The 18,596-nt window shown below is 40.6% G+C and overlaps 2 protein-coding genes across 3 annotated transcripts; both read right to left on the bottom strand.

The window, feature by feature from the left end:
- Positions 1-1,778: 1,778 nt before the first annotated feature.
- Positions 1,779-6,618, bottom strand: actc1c (actin alpha cardiac muscle 1c). Its single transcript, XM_010883570.2, has 8 exons — positions 6,519-6,618; positions 5,702-5,845; positions 4,983-5,222; positions 4,486-4,570; positions 4,157-4,318; positions 3,093-3,284; positions 2,442-2,623; positions 1,779-2,096 (listed from the first exon to the last, which is right to left on the bottom strand). Exons 2-8 carry the CDS (start codon positions 5,828-5,830, stop codon positions 1,953-1,955), a joined length of 1,134 nt encoding a protein of 377 aa, XP_010881872.1. The 5' UTR covers positions 5,831-5,845; positions 6,519-6,618; the 3' UTR covers positions 1,779-1,952.
- Positions 6,619-11,105: 4,487 nt separating this feature from the next.
- guca1g (guanylate cyclase activator 1g) lies at positions 11,106-13,928 on the bottom strand. Of its 2 annotated transcripts, none has more exons than XM_034288421.1 (4): positions 13,454-13,928; positions 13,089-13,238; positions 12,797-12,887; positions 11,106-12,225 (listed from the first exon to the last, which is right to left on the bottom strand). In XM_034288421.1, the coding sequence occupies exons 1-4, from the start codon at positions 13,682-13,684 to the stop codon at positions 12,098-12,100; spliced, it is 600 nt and encodes a 199-aa protein (XP_034144312.1). In that variant the 5' UTR covers positions 13,685-13,928; the 3' UTR covers positions 11,106-12,097. The 2 variants fall into 2 exon arrangements, with proteins under 2 accessions (XP_034144312.1, XP_010881896.1); XM_010883594.3 differs by having other exon boundaries at positions 13,484-13,928.
- Between the last annotated feature and the right edge of the window lie 4,668 nt (positions 13,929-18,596).

The raw sequence follows: 18,596 nt of genomic DNA, 5'->3' as shown, positions 1-18,596 counted from the left end.
CTCTGGTCTGCCTATGTGTGCATCTGTCACATCTCTCTGGTCTGCCTATGTGTGCATCTGTCACATCTCTCTCTGGTCTACACTGGTGTGGCTATTGGCTAGCAAGGACAGGACTTTGGAGGGATCTTTGGGGAGAGTCCACCATTACTTTTGCACCTAGGAAACACATACTGTAAAAGCACCACTGGCCATTGATAGCATCCAATCAAGGACAAAAAAAAAAGAATTAGAAAAACTACATTGGAATATGGCAAAAAGGAACTAAGTTTTAAAGACCAAAATATATCACTTTCAGTTATAACTGTCGAATTGAAGACCAGAAATGGATGTGTTTCTTTATACCTATGCCTAAGTCATCTAGTTTTTCCTTTTCTCTACTAAAAGGTACATGATACTTCCACAGTAACAGTTATTATGGAGTATTGTGTGTAAAAGAATGGCCAAAAATAAATAAATCATAAATTAAATAAAAATGTGGATAAAGGAAATGTGTCTAAATACTTTCCTAAGGCACAGCATATAGAAACTGAATATCCATTTATGGGCATCATAAAACGAACTTTCGCTGGATTGGGTTGGTTTGAATGTGAACTATATGTTGCTGCAATTCACCTAGCTTCCACATGGCGAATAGGTCCTAGGTAGTGATCCTTTAATTCGTTTTCCATTATTTTATGTTTCAGAGAGCTGGCGAGATAAATTTAAGGCAACAGTGTGGAGAAGTTTCTGTACATAAAACTTAATTGCAAATGCATTCATGCTTCTACAGTACATTGGAAAAATCTCTGTGGACTCAACACCTCCTGTAAGGGTTGCCTCGAGGGAGTTATTTTTTCCATGTGAAGTAACTGGACAGTCCAAAGAGCATACATAGTTAGTTCCAAATGTCCCCTTGTTGTTATTTGGTGCACTACATTTTAACCAGAGCTATGGGACATTTGTCAAAAGTTGTGCACTATGTAGGGAGTAGGGCAGCGCACCATTTGAAATACCCCCAAACTCAGATTATCAAGATGCTCTTGAGATCCCTGGAAAAAAGAACTGCCATCTGCCTCTGATTGGCATCACTTGAAGAAGCTGACGAAAGACACTCCCCTTCCCTTCAGCAGTAAATAACATCTAGCTCCAGGGTGTCATTAGAGAGAAACGTCTTTCGTACATACTGCCTCTGTCCTAGATTGGGATGCTGGCCTGTTTTCTTCACATTTTATGGATAGACTGTCCACATATCTACATGGTCTTAAATCCATGGTACATAATGTATTAGAGATGATTCTCTCTGTCTCTTTCTTTCTGGTGATATATCTTCTGAGATCAACCTACATTACTTTGTTAGTAATATACTATGCAAACAATCAAACCAGAGAACATCCCATCTGTAAAAGGGAATTTCTGCCACCCAGTGGTTGTCTTCTCACATTACACAATATTTTAGCAAGGACCTAATCAACATCAAACTAAACATCAAACCAAAATCCTCCTTGTAATGTAAATGTAGGGAGTCCACTCAGAAATGAATCTGATACATTACCATAAAAAGGTTTTTGACAGCGCTTTCAACAGGAAATGTCAAAGGGCACACTGAAATATACATATCAGCATATTTCAGAACATCTAATTAGTGGAATGTAAATTCAGTTTGACTGATGATGTTTTGTGATATGTTTCATGTATATTCACAATTTGTCAACAAAGATGTACATTTTGGAACATGTAAACAATGTTTTTCATGTAAAACTATCCTGTAAAAAGTTGTTTTTTTCACACTACTTGTGGACATTTATTACATATTTTTTGCAAGGTCACATATGTTACAGCGCAGGTAATGATAGTCTAGCTAGGAACATTGCTGAAATAGTAAACAAACAGCAAGGGTCATCCGTGGGTATTACAGGCCCATGAGAAAAGACAACGAGCAAAGGCTTGGGAGTTGTAGGCTGAAGGGAAAGAATTTAGAAGCACTTCCTGTGGACGATTGAAGGTCCGGCCTCTTCATATTCGTCTTTACTGATCCACATGGCCTGGAAGGTGGAGAGGGAGGCCAGGATGGAGCCGCCAATCCAAACAGAGTACTTGCGCTCAGGGGGGGCAATCATCTACAGGGAGCAATGATCAGCCATTAGGGCAGTCGAGTGTTTTGGATACAAAGATGTTTTTCCTTACTAGGGCTGTGGCAAAAACCCAATCAGGACTGGATGTGTGGAACTTCTTCCAGGATCAGACGGACCAACCTCTTTATCTACCGACATTTGTGCAAAACCCAGTCCAAATGTGTTTTCAACTCCAACATGGCCAGAGCTATGTTGAGACCACAATGTACTTGGTCCTCTAAGTTCTTTGCGCCACTTAACTTTTACATAATTCATTGCAGGTTAATGGATGGTGCTGTGTTCGGGTCTAAGTAATTATAATAGAGAATGAGACGTATGTATTATCCAGACCTTGATCTTCATGGTGCTGGGAGCCAGGGCGGTGATCTCCTTCTGCATTCGGTCCCCGATACCCGGATACATGGTGGTGCCACCGGACAAGACGTTGTTGGCATACAGGTCCTTACGGATGTCAATGTCACACTTCATAATACCATTATATGTGGTCTCATGGATACCGGCAGACTCCATGCCTGGGGGTAAACCAACCAGGAGCTATTATAAGATATTGTATGGGTATTTGTCCAGCCAAGGGAAGAAATTAAACAACATTAACAAAGACAAGAGAGTAGAGACACATCGGCTACTGAGCTTTTCTTGGGTAATGAGGACCAATATATAAAGAGAATCCTAGCCTTATAATATGTTCATAAGCACAACATCAAGTAAACATAGGGAAAATTATACACTATAAAATATATCAATATATCCTTGATGAATAATCCATATGGTTTCATAATATACTATGATTAATACTTTCAGTTCCTTGCATCATATTTTATGCATGACCTATGGGAAGACATGTGTAAAAGCACTGAAAATCTAGCCTGTTCCCAGGCTTGTATGTGCGGTCTTGAAAATCAAAAGTATTGAATTTGGCTAGGCAGTACAAACAGATCTTGGACCAGGCTATAGAGAATCTGCTCAGAGTATTATAGGTACCAATGAAGGAGGGCTGGAAGAGGGTCTCTGGGCAACGGAACCTCTCGTTACCGATGGTGATCACCTGACCGTCGGGCAACTCATAAGACTTCTCCAGAGAGGAGGAAGAGGCAGCTGTAGCCATCTCATTTTCAAAGTCCAGAGCCACGTAGCACAGCTTCTCCTTGATGTCGCGTACAATCTCTCTCTCAGCTGGATGGTTGACAGAGTAGAGTCAGAGACTGTTTCAGTGCGTCATCCACCTCTGTAGACATTGTAAGAACTCTTACGTTTAGGGGAATCAAACCCATAAGATTTTTCAAAACTGTCAACAGTGAATGGGCTATTCAGGAGGTACCAGGATGCAATTCCTCTATTTTGCCAGTAGGTGCCTCTGTAATATTATGACTGCTTAAAGGGATAATTTAACCTGAAATTATGTTCGGGTGAAATTCCTATTAGCAGGGGTAGTGTGTACTGTATGCCAAAATGTTGTGAATTGAAACAGTGCAACCCGATCTATCAAAAGTGAATCTTTGTAAAACAATGCTGCAATTCTAATATTTTATGCACATCTCTGGATTGCTAAATGGAAAACAAACGGTTAAACTTAGTCTACACACAGAAATCTCCAAAATGGAAGGTGGTAAATATGCAGAGGAATGTTGAAGGACAGTGTCAATGGCAGAGTCAAAACTGGTCTAACAAAGTGATTTATCACCATGATTTATTATAATGTAACAGGTTCACAGTTTAATCACTGATGTCCAATGATTGATATATTTGCTACATGACATTAGAAATGGTTCTTTACAGGTATAGAAAAAAGTAAATGCTATTGGCTAATCCATTCCTTTTAGCTTGTTGCATTACTAAAAAACTGAAATCAATGGTTGTCGTAAAAAAGGTTTCCAGCTGTTAAGCAGTGCTTTGGTTAGTTGTGATTTCTGTTATTTCTATTTTTCTCTTTATTTCCAGGACTGTGTACATGTCTTTGTACCAGATGTAGCCACATCTGTAGTCAGCAAATCACCACAAGTCAAAAACATGTAAAACAATAAAAAAATATAATGGTCCATCATTACCAGTGGTAACAAAGGAGTAGCCCCTCTCAGTGAGGATCTTCATCAGGTAGTCGGTCAGGTCCCTCCCGGCCAGGTCCAGTCTCATGATGGCGTGGGGCAGGGCGTAGCCCTCATATACGGGCACGTCATGGGTCACACCATCCCCAGCATCCAGAACAATACCTGCACAGATTCCAAAACAGACACATCAGACGTAACCGCCCCAGCGGTCAACGGAGGGGGGTTGTGGATTTGCTTTCCCACTCGTGCCAAATGTGCTAAAATGTATGCCCTGGCTGTAATGAACCACCACTTTGACTGAAATACAGTCTTCAGGGGGACATGCTCACCTGTGGTGCGACCAGAGGCGTACAGAGACAGAACAGCCTGGATGGCCACATACATGGCTGGGACATTGAAGGTCTCAAACATGATCTGTTCAGAGGAAACACCACAGCAAGAGACAGTTCATGCACTTATTAAGCTGTCGTTTTTAAACCCAATGAAGAAAAGGACTATAATCAATTTAGTTTTGTTAAGTGTGTTACAAATTGCTCGACGTACATATGGACAAGGAGCCTGCTCACAGGCCTTCATTAGTGCCACAGATTTTTAACAGGAGGTGGCTAAGGTTAACTGTGGTTTGTAATGTTTAAATAAAAAAGCATAGATTAGTTTCTCCTGGCCCAAAGACTGCAGAATATAGCTTGTCATGTATTCATACTGTACTTGTATATTCATGTTTTATATGAGGTAATGTTTTGTGCAAACCTAACAACAACAGCTGCGGCTTTTGACAGACTCCTGATGAGATGAGGTTCTCCTTCAGGACAGGTATCCCACCCACCTGGGTCATCTTCTCCCTGTTGGCCTTAGGGTTCAGGGGGGCCTCGGTGAGCAGGACGGGGTGCTCCTCGGGGGCCACGCGAAGCTCGTTGTAGAAGGTGTGGTGCCAGATCTTCTCCATGTCGTCCCAGTTGGTGATGATGCCGTGCTCGATGGGGTACTTCAGGGTCAGTATACCCCTCTTGCTCTGGGCCTCGTCTCCTACGTAAGAGTCTTTCTGACCCATGCCCACCATCACACCCTGGAGAAGGGACGAACAGGCACGTGTCATCTACAGACATTCCACAGGCGTCATATGAACAGGAAAAGCCAAATGTTGGTTCCTAAAACAGAGCTGCAAATGGCACGCATATGGTCTTCTTTCAACAAAAAAGAAAAAAAAGCTTGCTTCAATGGATAATTCTCCACTGAATTAGGTTTCTAGTCAGCCACCAGGCTGTTGATGGAAATGGCCTGACATACTCTGGAGGGTGGGTTTGTGCCATCATGCCAACCTCTGGTCACTCAGCGTTGTGCCATGTTTAGCCTAGCAATGATCGCAATGCAGCTGGCAAGAGAACAACCAGACCTGGGTCGCCGTGGTTACACACACTGAAAAACTAACAGTGGTGGAACGGCTCTATTTCAGGAATGACCCTTTGATTGACACAAGGCGTGTTAGAGGTGAAGAGGGAATATAGGAACAAGTATGGGGCGGGGGGGGGTAAGATGGGGTCTCACCTGATGACGCGGACGCCCTACTATGGAAGGGAACACAGCCCGTGGGGCATCGTCGCCGGCAAATCCGGCCTTCACCAGTCCTGACCCGTTGTCGCACACCAAAGCAGTTGGCTCTTCCTCATCACACATTGTTAGGTCTGGTTACTGTGGGCATATAAACACACACGTAAACACACTAAACAATACAGTAGTTGTCACCATTGAGTCAGGTGTGTCAGAGATCTATTTGTTTTCACGCATGACATGTGGTAGCAGCAAAATCAACTGTCATCACGTTAACCTAAGTTGCCTTTCACTTCGTTGTCATATTCTGTTGCAATGTCAGTCTGTCTGTGTGGCTATGTCATGTATGTCCTGATATCTACCCAATGTCACCAAAACCACTCGCTTTCAAACCTGGAATTTCATGGCTGACCAAGGAATGATAAGGATTCCAGTTATATACTATCAGATGCATATAAAAAAATATTACAGTCAGTCCAAAATGGAATGTTTGTTATTTCAAAAAAGTTCGGACTGCATCTTTTAAAGCATTATTAAAGAGCAGTATTGCATGTCTTACCCACAATAGCGGGTTGTTTGTTCTTCTGTTTGTTTTTCTCAGGCCTGTTATATACTTCATGCTTTAATTTAACATAGACATTTAAACGTGTAAATTACACAGTTAGGTTCCGTAATCATGACAAGCACAACATTGATTGTAAATCACTCTTAGTAAGACAGGAGTGTCTGCTAAACAACTAAAATGTAAATGAGATACTGTAAAAGAAAACACAATAACTCCATGACCCCATTGAAACATGTGAACTGGACTTACCCAGGACTGCTGGTCAGGATGTAGTTGTGTTTTCCAGTCCCTTGAGAGAGTGGCGAGCGTTTGGGCTCACCTGCTCTCGGTATTTAAACAAGAGTACTGAGGGGCGATGCCAACACATACCTTCAAGACCTTATGCCTTTTTAGGAGACATTGTCACCCTTACAAACCAATGCGGAACTGAAAGGTAGTGTCTCTGGCCTCCATGAAAAGGAAAAAGGAACGCTGGAATCCCGCCCAAACCAGCACACATTTGTGCACACATGGACGCATACACACTCATACGTGTGCCCAAAACACGCGCACGCCAAACACACACACCCGGGAGTCTCATTTGGCCTCTGATAATTTATAGCTGGTTGGCAGTAGTGTAGTCTATTGTTGGAATACTGGAGAACAGGTTAGTGGCGTTTGTGAAGAAGGAATGTTAGAGCCCACTATAAATAAGCTCTGGTGCATCAGTCTTGATGGTGAATTGGTTGGTTGTCTGTCTGTCATAGACTAATTGTCATCTAATTGTCCTCCAGGCATACTGTGTTTTTCCTCACATTAAACAGGAACAGACTCTATTATGTACTGACATCATTGACCACAATAAGGGAAATCTCGCATCCCACTAATAACTACAGACCGGAGGAGGCAGTTCATAAGGGAACGATCATAGGAAGTGATGATTTGAATGGTGTTGTTCGGTGGGCAGTCCAAAGCTCTGATTTGTGGAAACATCCCCCAGGTGCCATTTCATGAGAAATAGGTTTCAACCTTTATTGCCAGACTAATGGTACCCTTTTACCCACAATGACACTTCTACTCCACAGTGATTGAAAAAAAAAAAAATCTAATCCAAAATGTTGGAATACAGAGCCCAAAACAATAGTTTTTGGAAGTTCACTGTAAATCAATGATCAAGGTCCACACAATCGTGGATCTTGATGTCTAATTAATCACAATTGTACAAACACTGGAGTTTACAGTAGAATATCCTATTATTAGCTCCAAAATGCGTTGGCAGTTGATCAGAGGGCTTTATCCACCACTCCAACAATACTACATTCTTCCATCAAGGTATCTCTTCCCTCCAGGGAGGTGGGCTACTGGGGCATGGGGTCTAAACTTCTCAAAATGTCCAGAGAGGTTCGCTACAGGGGCATGGGATTTGAACTTCTCAAAATGTACAGGGAGGTTCGATACAGGGGCATGGGATTTGAACTTCTCAAAATGTACAGGGAGGTGAGCTACAGGGGCATGGGATTTGAACTTCTCAAAATGTACAGGGAGGTGAGCTACAGGGGCATGGTATCTGAACTTCTCAAAATGTACATGAGCTATAAGACTTGCTTGGTTACAATTTTGTGTCTGACCTTTTCAGGCAATTTTATTTTCTGTTCTCCATATTTTCTTTCTTTTCTCTACAGGTGAGTTCAATGTAAAAGTAAAGTAGAATCAGCTGCTTGAAATTGAATTATTTCGAACTTCTAGGTGCCAGTAATATTGTCAGGGCAATTTTAGGAGAACTTTGTGGAATGAAATAAGATTCAGTAATTTATTCAGATTTTTCTAGTTTTTGTCCATCTGCAAACAAAAGAAATACATATGGACACCAAAATATTGTAGCAAGACCACACCTTGCCCTTCCAACTGGGATATCCCTATATGGAGTAGTGGGTAGTGTATTCAGCTAGGGTGCTGAAGATCATGGGTTTGGGACTCAGCCAGCCAAACCCTATGATAATTTTTAAGTTCAACAGTTTGGTGGAAGAAATTATTTTAAAAGAATACATTGTTGCCAATACTTCTGGCCACAACTGTTTATATATTTTCGAACAAAATATGTCCCCTTTTTTCTCTCTTTCCAAATGTTGACATTCATATTTGAAGATTGCTGCAAGCCTTCCTCCAAGGCATCCATGCCAGACCTTAACTTTGTTTATTGTGTGTCACGACAAATTGTGTCTGTGCAGACCACCAAATCCCGCACTTCACTTATTCGATTGAAAAGAAAGTTATTTTTACACCTGTCATTTTGTCACTTTCATGTGGTTATAGCAATGACAGTTTCAGCCACCTAAGTCATTGGCCCTGATTTAAATAATGATCAGCCATGGCAGGTGCAGTAATCCAATAGGTTGATTAACCTAAGAGCAGTTAACTTGCTCTAACTCATTGCATGCGCTTTACACTTATTTTGAACTAAATGACTGGACTACTCACTCACAACAAGATAATACATAGTATCTTGTAAGAAACAGAAAATTATTATGACTACAAGGGGTATGACGTTTATTTTAAATAAATGCCTAAACATTTCAATTAAAGAGCAATCAGAGCGTACATATTGTGGGGGGTTGACCTCTCAGTCATAAGGGTTAAGAACAGGCCTTGAGAGATTAGGTTGTTAGGTCTTTCTGGGAGAATAGGTCAACCCTGAAGAACCATGGGGAACATCCCATTGCCACTTTGCTGATAGCAGTATTCACCACATAAACGTACATGAAAACAGCACGCCTACTTTTTTAGTTTGAAAAATATTAATACTAATTTATTGAATGTACAGCACCTTCCGTGCTTCATAAAATGACTATGAAGTGGGCTTATTCACCATCCCAATACTTACAGAGGGCAGTGTAAACCAATATGCACGGCTAATAATATACATAAATGATAAACATTTGTCGTAGGATTCATTGAACATTTTTCAATTTACTTTTTAGTGATTAAGTGCAATCATACACACATTTACATGGCAAGAAAAAGATCCTACAGTGCCAATATGGTCCAATAGGATCCTCTAAAGGAACTAGCATACTATGGAAAAGACAAGTGTCTAGAAAATTACTTCAGAATAGCACCTACTGAATTTGCGCACAAGTCTTCATATTCACAGATCAGCCATAACATTATGACCCCCTGCTTAATATTGTGTAGGTCCCCCTTTTGCCGCCAAAACAGCCCTAACCCATTGGGGCATGGACTCCACTAGACCTCTGAAGGTGTGCTGGGGTATTTGGCACCAAGACGTTAGCAGCAGATCCTTTACCTGCAAGTTGTGAGGTGGGGCCTCCATGGATCGGACCTGTTTGTCCAGCACATCCCACAGATGCTCGATTGGATTGAGATGTGGGAAATTTGGCCAAGTCAACACCTTGAACTCATTGTTGTGTTCCTCAAACCATTCCTGAACCATTTTTGCTTTGTGGCATGGCGCATTATCCTGCTGAAAGAGGCCAATGCCATCAGGGAATACCATTGCCATGAAAGGGTGCACATGGTCTGCAACAATGCTTAGGTAGGAGGTACCTAAGCATGTCAAAGTAACATCCACATGAATGGCAGGACCCAAGGTTTCCCAGCAGAACATTGTCCAAAGCATCACACTATCTCCGCCGGCTTGCCTCCTTCCCATAGTGAATCTTGGTGCCATGTGTTCTCCAGGTAAGCAATGCACATGGACCCGGCCATCCACGTGATGTAAAAGAAAGCGTGATTCATCAGACCAGGCCACCTTTGTCAATTGCTCCGTGATCCAGTTCTGATGCTCACGTCCCCATTGCAGGCACTTTTGGCAATGGACAGGGGTCAGCATGGGCACCCTGATTGGTCTGCGGCAACGCAGTTCCATACCCAACAAACTGTGATGCACTGTGTGTTCTGACACTTTCTGATCAGTATCAGCATTAACCTTTTCAGCAATTTGAGCTGCAGTAGCTCGTCTGTTGGATTGGACCACACATCAGTGTGCCTTGGTCGCCCATGACTCTGTCACCGGTTCACCACTTTTCCTTCCTTGGACCACTTTTGATAGGTACTGACCACTGCAGCCCGGGAACACCCCACAAGGGCTGTAGTTTTGGAGATGTTCTGACCCAGTCGTCTAGCCATCACAATTTGGCCCTTGTCAAAGTCGCTCAGATCCTTACGCTTGACCATTTTACCTGCTTGTAACACATCAACTTTGAGGACAGAATGTTCACTTGCTGCCTATTATATCCCACCCACTGACAGGTGCCATGATAATGAGATTGTCAGTGTTATTCACTTCACCTGTCAATGGTCATAACGTTATGGCAGATCCGTGTATAGTAGCAACAACAAAAGACAAACTATAAGATTTCACCTTTCTTAAAATCTATTTTGTTATAATATGATCAGACAGTAATTGTAAAAAAAGAACTGACGTGGACTAATCTGCTTTTAATTCCCCTCAACGATGCTCAGACACCACTTGGAAACTTTCCCTTAGACAGAGATGACTGCATAGTTGTGTGCCTGTTACCAAGAAAATATGTTCTTGGTTCAATTCCTCTCAATACATCTGTGAAAATATGCTAATGATGTTACAGTACTTTTTACCTGCTTCATCCTACATCACAGACAGCATGAGGTGAATGGGGAGGCAGGGCTGCCCCAGAACATGAGGAATCGAACGAATTTAGAACTGCTACAAGGTCCCCTAACTCGGTGACGTTCCAGTAGAATAGATGTGATGCGCACACAGAATTGGCAGGAAACGTATGAAAAAAATGTCAAGCTAAATAAAATGTGAACATTTAATTTTAATGATGTAAAACTTTGAATCACAATGAACCCGCATACAAATACATTTTTATAAAAGGCATGTCGAATCTACCCAAATCCTTGCAAAGGCAAGCCACGAGGAAATGTTTCATGGATTTCTAAATAGTAGGATTGATAACTACAGACTTGACACAATCACAACAGGATTATTCAGTGTGTTCTATCCATTCACAAAGTTTACTAGCCATGAGGTTCAATTGTTAGGATATTACAGTAGAAAGGCCAGGCGTGGTCAACCAATAAAGTGACCTATTCAATTTCGTACAAGAGAATATTTAGATTTTATTAAAATTGGATCTGGACACAAACTACCACATGAATGAGAGTCAGGCTTCAAGGAGATCACAATTCTCCACCCTATACTGTGAAGGCCTATGACAACAATCACATACTGTACAGTACAACGACGCTTTGCATTTAACACAACATCATTGTTGGCAAAGTGTCTATCATTTAGATTTGAGGCGCTGCCTCAAACAGATTACTGGTCAAGGCAGGTAACTCTCGTATCACCCTCGCAAGGACCTAATTCAAACCTTCAGCCTTGGCAACAAGCAGTATATTTCCTCTGAGGATGTGCCGGATGGCTAAAGCATTAGCATGCTGTCCCTGAGGGTTTAGGTGTCACGTAAAGACTATGCATGAACAGGGTACAAAATGTGCTCATCTGGATGCTGCGCCTCCTCGCTGTATCCTTTCCCTCTTTCTCACTTTTGAACAAAAAATGTGTACAGCATCTGGTTATTTGGGTATAGTGGCAGTATTCGGTTGTATTTGCGGTTTCCTTTTCTTTCCTTTTTTTTTTTTATCTTAAGAGTCAACTGTAGTGTTAGTTCTTATCAGTTGAAGGCCTTTTTGTCTGTTGCCAGAACAACTGTGGTAGCTATGTGTGTCCACAGACAGAAGAAGGCAAGGTAGCTTATTAGAACTCGATATAGTCCAGAAAAGCAGATATGATCCAATCAGATCCTCACAGAGTGCATTATATCAATATTCCACATACTCCATCATTCCATCAGGGTCCTCTTCCTGCTTTCTTTGAACCATCCACTGGCATTTACATCTAGCTTTAGCAGGTCCATGATCCATGCATCTTTCTGAGCCCCTTCCAAGAACTCAGCCAGGGAAATCTGATCTTAAGACACAAGATAAGACACAATATGAACATTATCAACTACTAAACATACATTCAGTAGTCTTAAGTCTACACAATTCTTGCAAAGGCTTAAACATTTTGCTCTAAAATGGGATGCAAATGAAGGCAGGGAGCAATCCAACCAGTATAAAAAACCTGCAAAGAGTAACCCAAGTTAATATATAATGAATATGTAGGCTAACCATGTATTGCCCCCAAGGTGTCCTTGATTGTACCGATACTGACTATGTCCATTTGTAGACATTTGTTTACAGTAGCTAGTGAAAGACTATCAGACTTGAAAAGACTCTCAAGCTAATGCCCTAATCTTAATCCTAAGCAGAGGAACTGTGGAGAACATTTTATGTTCTACCGTGAGTGAACTGGTTGCAGCTTTTCAACACAAACAATGGATAAAAAAATGACTCAGAGGAGCAATAGCTAACTGTACACTGTTCGTACCACCTCAAATTCATTCATAATGCATTTTACAACATAATCATCACTAACCCTAAAAGTCCAATTGGTGCAGTACAAGTACTGATGATCTGTCAAACAGCTAGATACTTACCATCTCCATTTTGGTCAACAAGTTCAAATATTTTGTTGCAAATTTCATCTGGTGTCATGTCTGAGTTGTTTTTCTTTATTTTGTAAATTATCTGCAAACAATAACCAAAATTAAAAAGAATAACCGAATGTACAGTATCACAAGTTAAACATCTAATTAATTATGTGTCTAATAAATGCATATCTCGTATCTAAATAAAGGAAAATGTTAATAACACAGGGAAAGTTAAATTACTGATTGGGTATATTGTCTGCTACACACAGGCATGTCACTCCACAATATGATTTCTTACCCTTATGATGTGCCGGGCCTCATGCCGGTCAATTTTTCCATTCCCATCTCTATCATAGACCTTGAAGGACCACTTCAATCTGTCCTCCAGTTTTCCTCGAAATACCAGGTGCACTGCAGCCACAAATTCCATGAAATCCATCACGTTGTCCTGGAAACAGAAGGCAGAATTGAATGAAAATGCATGCCTAAGCATACGTGAGAAAATTCATATTTTTTTGTAATATATTTTGTGTTATCATGATATGATTACTCAAATATTTCCGGATCAACCAAACCAAAATATTATTCATTTCAGCAACAGATTTTGTCAACATTATACAAAAAAAAATAAACATTATTCACACATAATATATTTTCTCATACCAACATGAGCATATGGATTCCATAACAAACCCTATTTGAGTCAAATGAGCTGAATATTGTCTCCATGTAAAGACTCTCCTCTTCTGACAAACTTTGCACTCCAAAGAGGCTCTTGAACTCATGAAGATGTAAAGCTCCACTTGGACATTTTTTCATAAAAGCTGTGTAGAGTGGCTGAATATCTGACAACTCCAGCTCCTCGTTCTCCTCCCCATTGAGACTCTGGCCCATGGTAAAACAAATGTAAAAAAATGAAACTACAAGCCAATCTCAGTTATTTGCCATCAATTATTCACACACTGTTCTTTTGTAGAGGAAATTAGCAGAGACCTTGTTTGGCTGCACCTTTTTGCCATTAACCAACTAATCACAAATTGGTGTATCCTTAATCATTAATCGCAGTCCAAAGCTCTTGTTATGTACCACAAAAAAGTCAACATTTGTAATGAAAATGTACAGAGATTATTTGGCAGCTTTGTCCCTCCATCCTGCCACTATGCCTACTACTGACCTAATCCTGTATGATGTACAACTAGGGGTGAATTACCACGAGGAGGGACAGACTGACTGTTATTTTTAGAAGTAATCAAGCTCATTTCAAGCCTCACCCTGTGCAAGTGTTAATACCTGACACTAAGATCACTGGCCCAGACAGCCCGGGATGTGCTTGTCTAGAAAGGTCTTCCACGACCCAAACCTTTTCCACTGAATAAATAAAGCCTTTATATTTGGGTGTTTCTTCATTTAGATGAGCTCTAGTGACTGACTCGCTGTGTGCTTTATCTCTATGGGAGCTCTCTGGATTTAAAGGTGTATAGTCTTGGTGGTTGGGTGTGTCTTCATTTATATGAGCTCGTGTGACTGACTCACTGTGTGCTTTATCTCTAGGGGAGCTCTCTGGATTTAAAGGTGTATAGTCTTGGTGGTTGGGTGTGTCTTCATTTAGATGAGCTCGAGTGACTGACTCACTGTGTGCTTTATCTCTATGGGAGCTCTCTGGATTTAAAGGTGTATAGTCGGGGTGGTTGGGTGGTTTGTGCCCCTATTGTGGCTCCAACAGTGTGTATTTGGAGTCGTTGGTGTTTTAATGATAATTTAATGACCAAGTCTCTTCATTTAGTGACAGCTGACATTGTGTTTTTTAAAAGGCTAAAATATGATACCTAAATAAATTAGGTGTCCTGGGCATGTTCTTTGTCTGGAGTGAAAGAGTGGCCCCTTTTCAAGGACCTATGAGCAGAGAAGCTGATCTGCAGTCTAGTGACCCACTTGCAGAGTAAGGGAATGGGTCAGATCTGCAGTGTAGTGACCCTCTTGAAGAGTAAGGGAATGGGTCAGATCTGCAGTGTAGTGACCCTCTTGAAGAGTAAGGGAATGGGTCAGATCTGCAGTCTAGTGACCCTCTTGAAGAGTAAGGGAATGGGTCAGATCTGCAGTCTAGGGACCCTCTTGAAGAGTAAGGGAATGGGTCAGATCTGCAGTGTAGTGACCCTCTTGAAGAGTAAGGGAATGGGTCAGATCTGCAGTGTAGTGACCCTCTTGAAGAGTAAGGGAATGGGTCAGATCTGCAGTGTAGTGACCCTCTTGCAGAGTAAGGGAATGGGTCAGATCTGCAGTGTAGTGACCCTCTTGAAGAGTAATGGAATGGGTCAGATCTGCAGTGTAGTGACCCTCTTGCAGAGTAATGGAATGGGTCAGATCTGCAGCGAAGACAATCAGTTCATTAGTAGTAGAACAATTTAAGATTAAAAAAAAGGAAACCCTAAAACTGTTACTTGAAGTTGGTTAATGTTGGCCTATAGCTTAGAGTTGTCTTCAAAAAAAGGGGAGCATATTTCAAATTTTCGTTTTACATCCTCTTCCTTATTGTAGGCCCACAACAAATTAACCTTCCGGGTATGCTGTATATTATGTCATTTGATGACTATGTTTATTTCCCTTGTAGGCTATATATAGTGTTTATTTTTAATATTCTATATTCTACCTTGTGATTGCATAACTTTAGCCAGGTCATAATCGAAAATTTCAAAATGTGTTCCTAATCAACTTGGTTAAATGAAGGTGAAATAAAAATAAACACATTAGTCATCAATTGCAGCCATTTGGTCTAATGTTATTCTATAGGCTAGCTTAGCTTTCCTTATGTGGAACGCAGTATGTGCATGTCAATGAAAATATGAACTGAACCAAAAGAATAATGTTTTTGTAAACTGGTTAAAATATGTCCTAATCACTTTGCATGGTCACTGGAAAATAAATTGGTAAAAATGCGTATTTATAACTGCATGCTCTCTGGGGATCAAACTGGTTATAAAACATCTTAATCACTCTCTATGCTCACTGGGAAGTAATAGCAGAGTTTGTAATCTCCCATGTGAGATTAAGTAGTCTCTTTAAAACAGTATAATAAGATTACCCTGATCCATTAACAAACACAATCATTGGCACATTGCTACTTACCTCAGTGCCAAAAATGTCTGTTCATTTAGTAGGTTTGTTTGGGTGTTTGCTGATATAAATGACCAGAAACCTGTGCTTTTTTCCCCACCAATTTCCATCCCAGAACATGACCATGTAGCCCACACAAGCCAAAAAAAGTTTTCTTAATGTGATTTACTTTGAAAAAATTTGTTGAAATTTAGTACATTAAATAATTAAAAAAATATGAAGTTACTACTATGTAGTCATATGTGTACTTCAGTGTATAAAAATGATCCATTGTTTCACACTTTAGCACACATGGAATACATGATTGATAGCATTTTAGTACACTTGAATTTATGAAATATATGTAATATATCTGAATATTCCATATTTATATTTACACATTAGGCATATAATTTATGTATAATATAATGCTATTTCCAATCATTTGTTATAAGTATACTAACATATTAAACAAGTGGGTCCATCTTAACATACTGAAATATACTAATTAGATTACTATTCAAGTAGTACATACTATTATAATATTATATACACTCACCTAAAGGATTATTAGGAAGACCATACTAATACTGTGTTTGACCCCCTTTCGCCTTCAGAACTGCCTTAATTCTACGTGGCATTGATTCAACAAGGTGCTGAAAACATTCTTTAGAAATGTTGGCCCATATTGATAGGATAGCATCTTGCAGTTGATGGAGATTTGTGGGATGCACATCCAGGGCACGAAGCTCCCGTTCCACCACATCCCAAAGATGCTCTATTGGGTTGAGATCTGGTGACTGTGGGGGCCATTTCAGTACAGTGAACTAATTGTCATGTTCAAGAAACCAATTTAAAATGATTTGAGCTTTGTGACATGGTGCATTATCCTGCTGGATGTAGCCATCAGAGGATGGGTACATGGTGGTAATAAAGGGATGGACATGGTCAGAAACAATGATCAGGCAGGCCGTGGCATTTAAACGATGCCCAATTGGCACTAAGGGGCCTAAAGTGTGCCAAGAAAACATCCCCCACACCATTACACCACCACCATCACCAGCCTGCACAGTGGTAACAAGGCATGATGGACCCATGTTCTCATTCTGTTTACGCCAAATTCTGACTCTACCATCTGAATGTCTCAACAGAAATCGAGACTCATCAGACCAGGCAACATTCTTCCAGTCTTCAACTGTCCAATTTTGGTGAGCTTGTGCAAATTGTAGCCTCTTTTTCCTATTTGTATTGGAGATGAGTGGTAACCGGTGGGGTCTTCTGCTGTTGTAGCCCATCCGCCTCAAGGTTGTGCGTGTTGTGGCTTCACAAATGCTTTGCTGCATACCTCGGTTTTAACGAGTGGTTATTTCAGTCAAAGTTGCTCTTCCATCAGCTTGAATCAGTCGGCCCATTCTCCTCTGACCTCTAGCATCAACAAGGTATTTTCGCCCACAGGACTGCCGCATACTGGATGTTTTTCCCTTTTCACAAAATTCTTTGTAAACCCTAGAAATGGTTGTGCGTGAAAATCCCAGTAACTGAGCAGATTGTGAAGTACTCAGACCGGCCCGTCTGGCACCAACAACCATGCCACGCTCAAAATTGCTTAAATCACCTTTCTTTCCCATTCTGACATTCAGTTTGGAGTTCAGGAGATTGTCTTGACCAGGACCACACCCCTAAATGCATTGAAGCAACTGCCATGTGATTGGTTGATTAGATAATTGCATTAATGAGAAATTGAACAGATGTTCCTAATAATCCTTTAGGTGAGTGTATATTATATATTTTAAAATAACATAAATGCTTCCAAAATAATACACTTGAAGTATGCTGCTGCCACAAATTCCTTGAAATCCATCACATTGTCCTGGAAACAGAAGGCAGAACTGAATTAAAATGCAAGCCTTAGCATATGTGAGAAAACTCATATTTTTTGTAATATATTTTGTGTTATCAAGATATGATTACTCAAATGTTTCCGGATCAACCAAAACATTGTTCATTTCAGTTTTAGATTGTGTCAACATTAAAACCACATTATTTGCACATGATATTTTTTCTCATACCAAACGCTGGTGTTTTTCATGAGCATATGGATTCCATAACAAACCTTATTTGAGTCAAATGAGCTGAATATTGTCTCTATGTAGAGACTAATCTTCTGACAATCTTTGCCGTCCAAAGAGGCTCTTGAACTCATGAAGATGTAAAGCTCCACATAAAGAGGCTCTTGAACTCATGAAGATGTAAAGCTCCACTTGGAAAAAAAATTCATAAACGCTATAGAGTGGTTGAATATCCGACAACTCCATCTCCTCATTCTCCTCGCTCCCATTGACACTCTGTGTTGTCTTGAACTTAACATAAAAAAGAGACGTGTTTATGCTGTAAATGTGCATTGCATTGTGATTGAACTGACAAATGATATTCCCAGTTGGAATATGTGTAGAACAGCAGACATTTTGCCCTGCATGTCCTATATCTTTCTGTCCAATGGCGTTATGAGTCAAACAGAAGGAAATTACATTAGTTACATTTTCTCTACGATGCCAATAGGAGGGGGTTGATATGTCTTGCTACGCAGCACTCATTGCAACTCGTTGGGCAATGGACTAATTACGGAACGTACATTATTAACCTTTTCGAGTCAGCTAAAAAGTGTCCAAAATTGCTCCAGCTCAAATGAATTACTTGACTCGATGCTACCCCCTTC

Source organism: Esox lucius, chromosome 19, assembly GCF_011004845.1.
Source record: "Esox lucius isolate fEsoLuc1 chromosome 19, fEsoLuc1.pri, whole genome shotgun sequence".
Lineage (NCBI taxonomy): Eukaryota > Metazoa > Chordata > Actinopteri > Esociformes > Esocidae > Esox > Esox lucius.
This window is presented reverse-complemented; position numbering and strand designations above follow the sequence as displayed.

What these genes read in the sequence shown, in the direction of transcription:
- actc1c (XM_010883570.2), bottom strand. Translation starts at nt 5,830, where the DNA reads ATGTGTGATGAGGAAGAGCCAACTGCTTTGGTGTGCGACAACGGGTCA. An exon ending in CGCCTCTGGTCGCACCACAG is followed by an intron (nt 4,319 to 4,485) that starts GTGAGCATGTCC and finishes GAATCTGTGCAG; the next exon opens with GTATTGTTCTGGATGCTGGG. An exon ending in CTTCCAGCCCTCCTTCATTG is followed by an intron (nt 2,624 to 3,092) that starts GTACCTATAATA and finishes GTTTACCCCCAG; the next exon opens with GCATGGAGTCTGCCGGTATC.
- guca1g (XM_034288421.1), bottom strand. Translation starts at nt 13,684, where the DNA reads ATGGGCCAGAGTCTCAATGGGGAGGAGAACGAGGAGCTGGAGTTGTCA. An exon ending in GAATCCATATGCTCATGTTG is followed by an intron (nt 13,239 to 13,453) that starts GTATGAGAAAAT and finishes TTCTGTTTCCAG; the next exon opens with GACAACGTGATGGATTTCAT. An exon ending in TGTTGACCAAAATGGAGATG is followed by an intron (nt 12,226 to 12,796) that starts GTAAGTATCTAG and finishes TTGTGTCTTAAG; the next exon opens with ATCAGATTTCCCTGGCTGAG.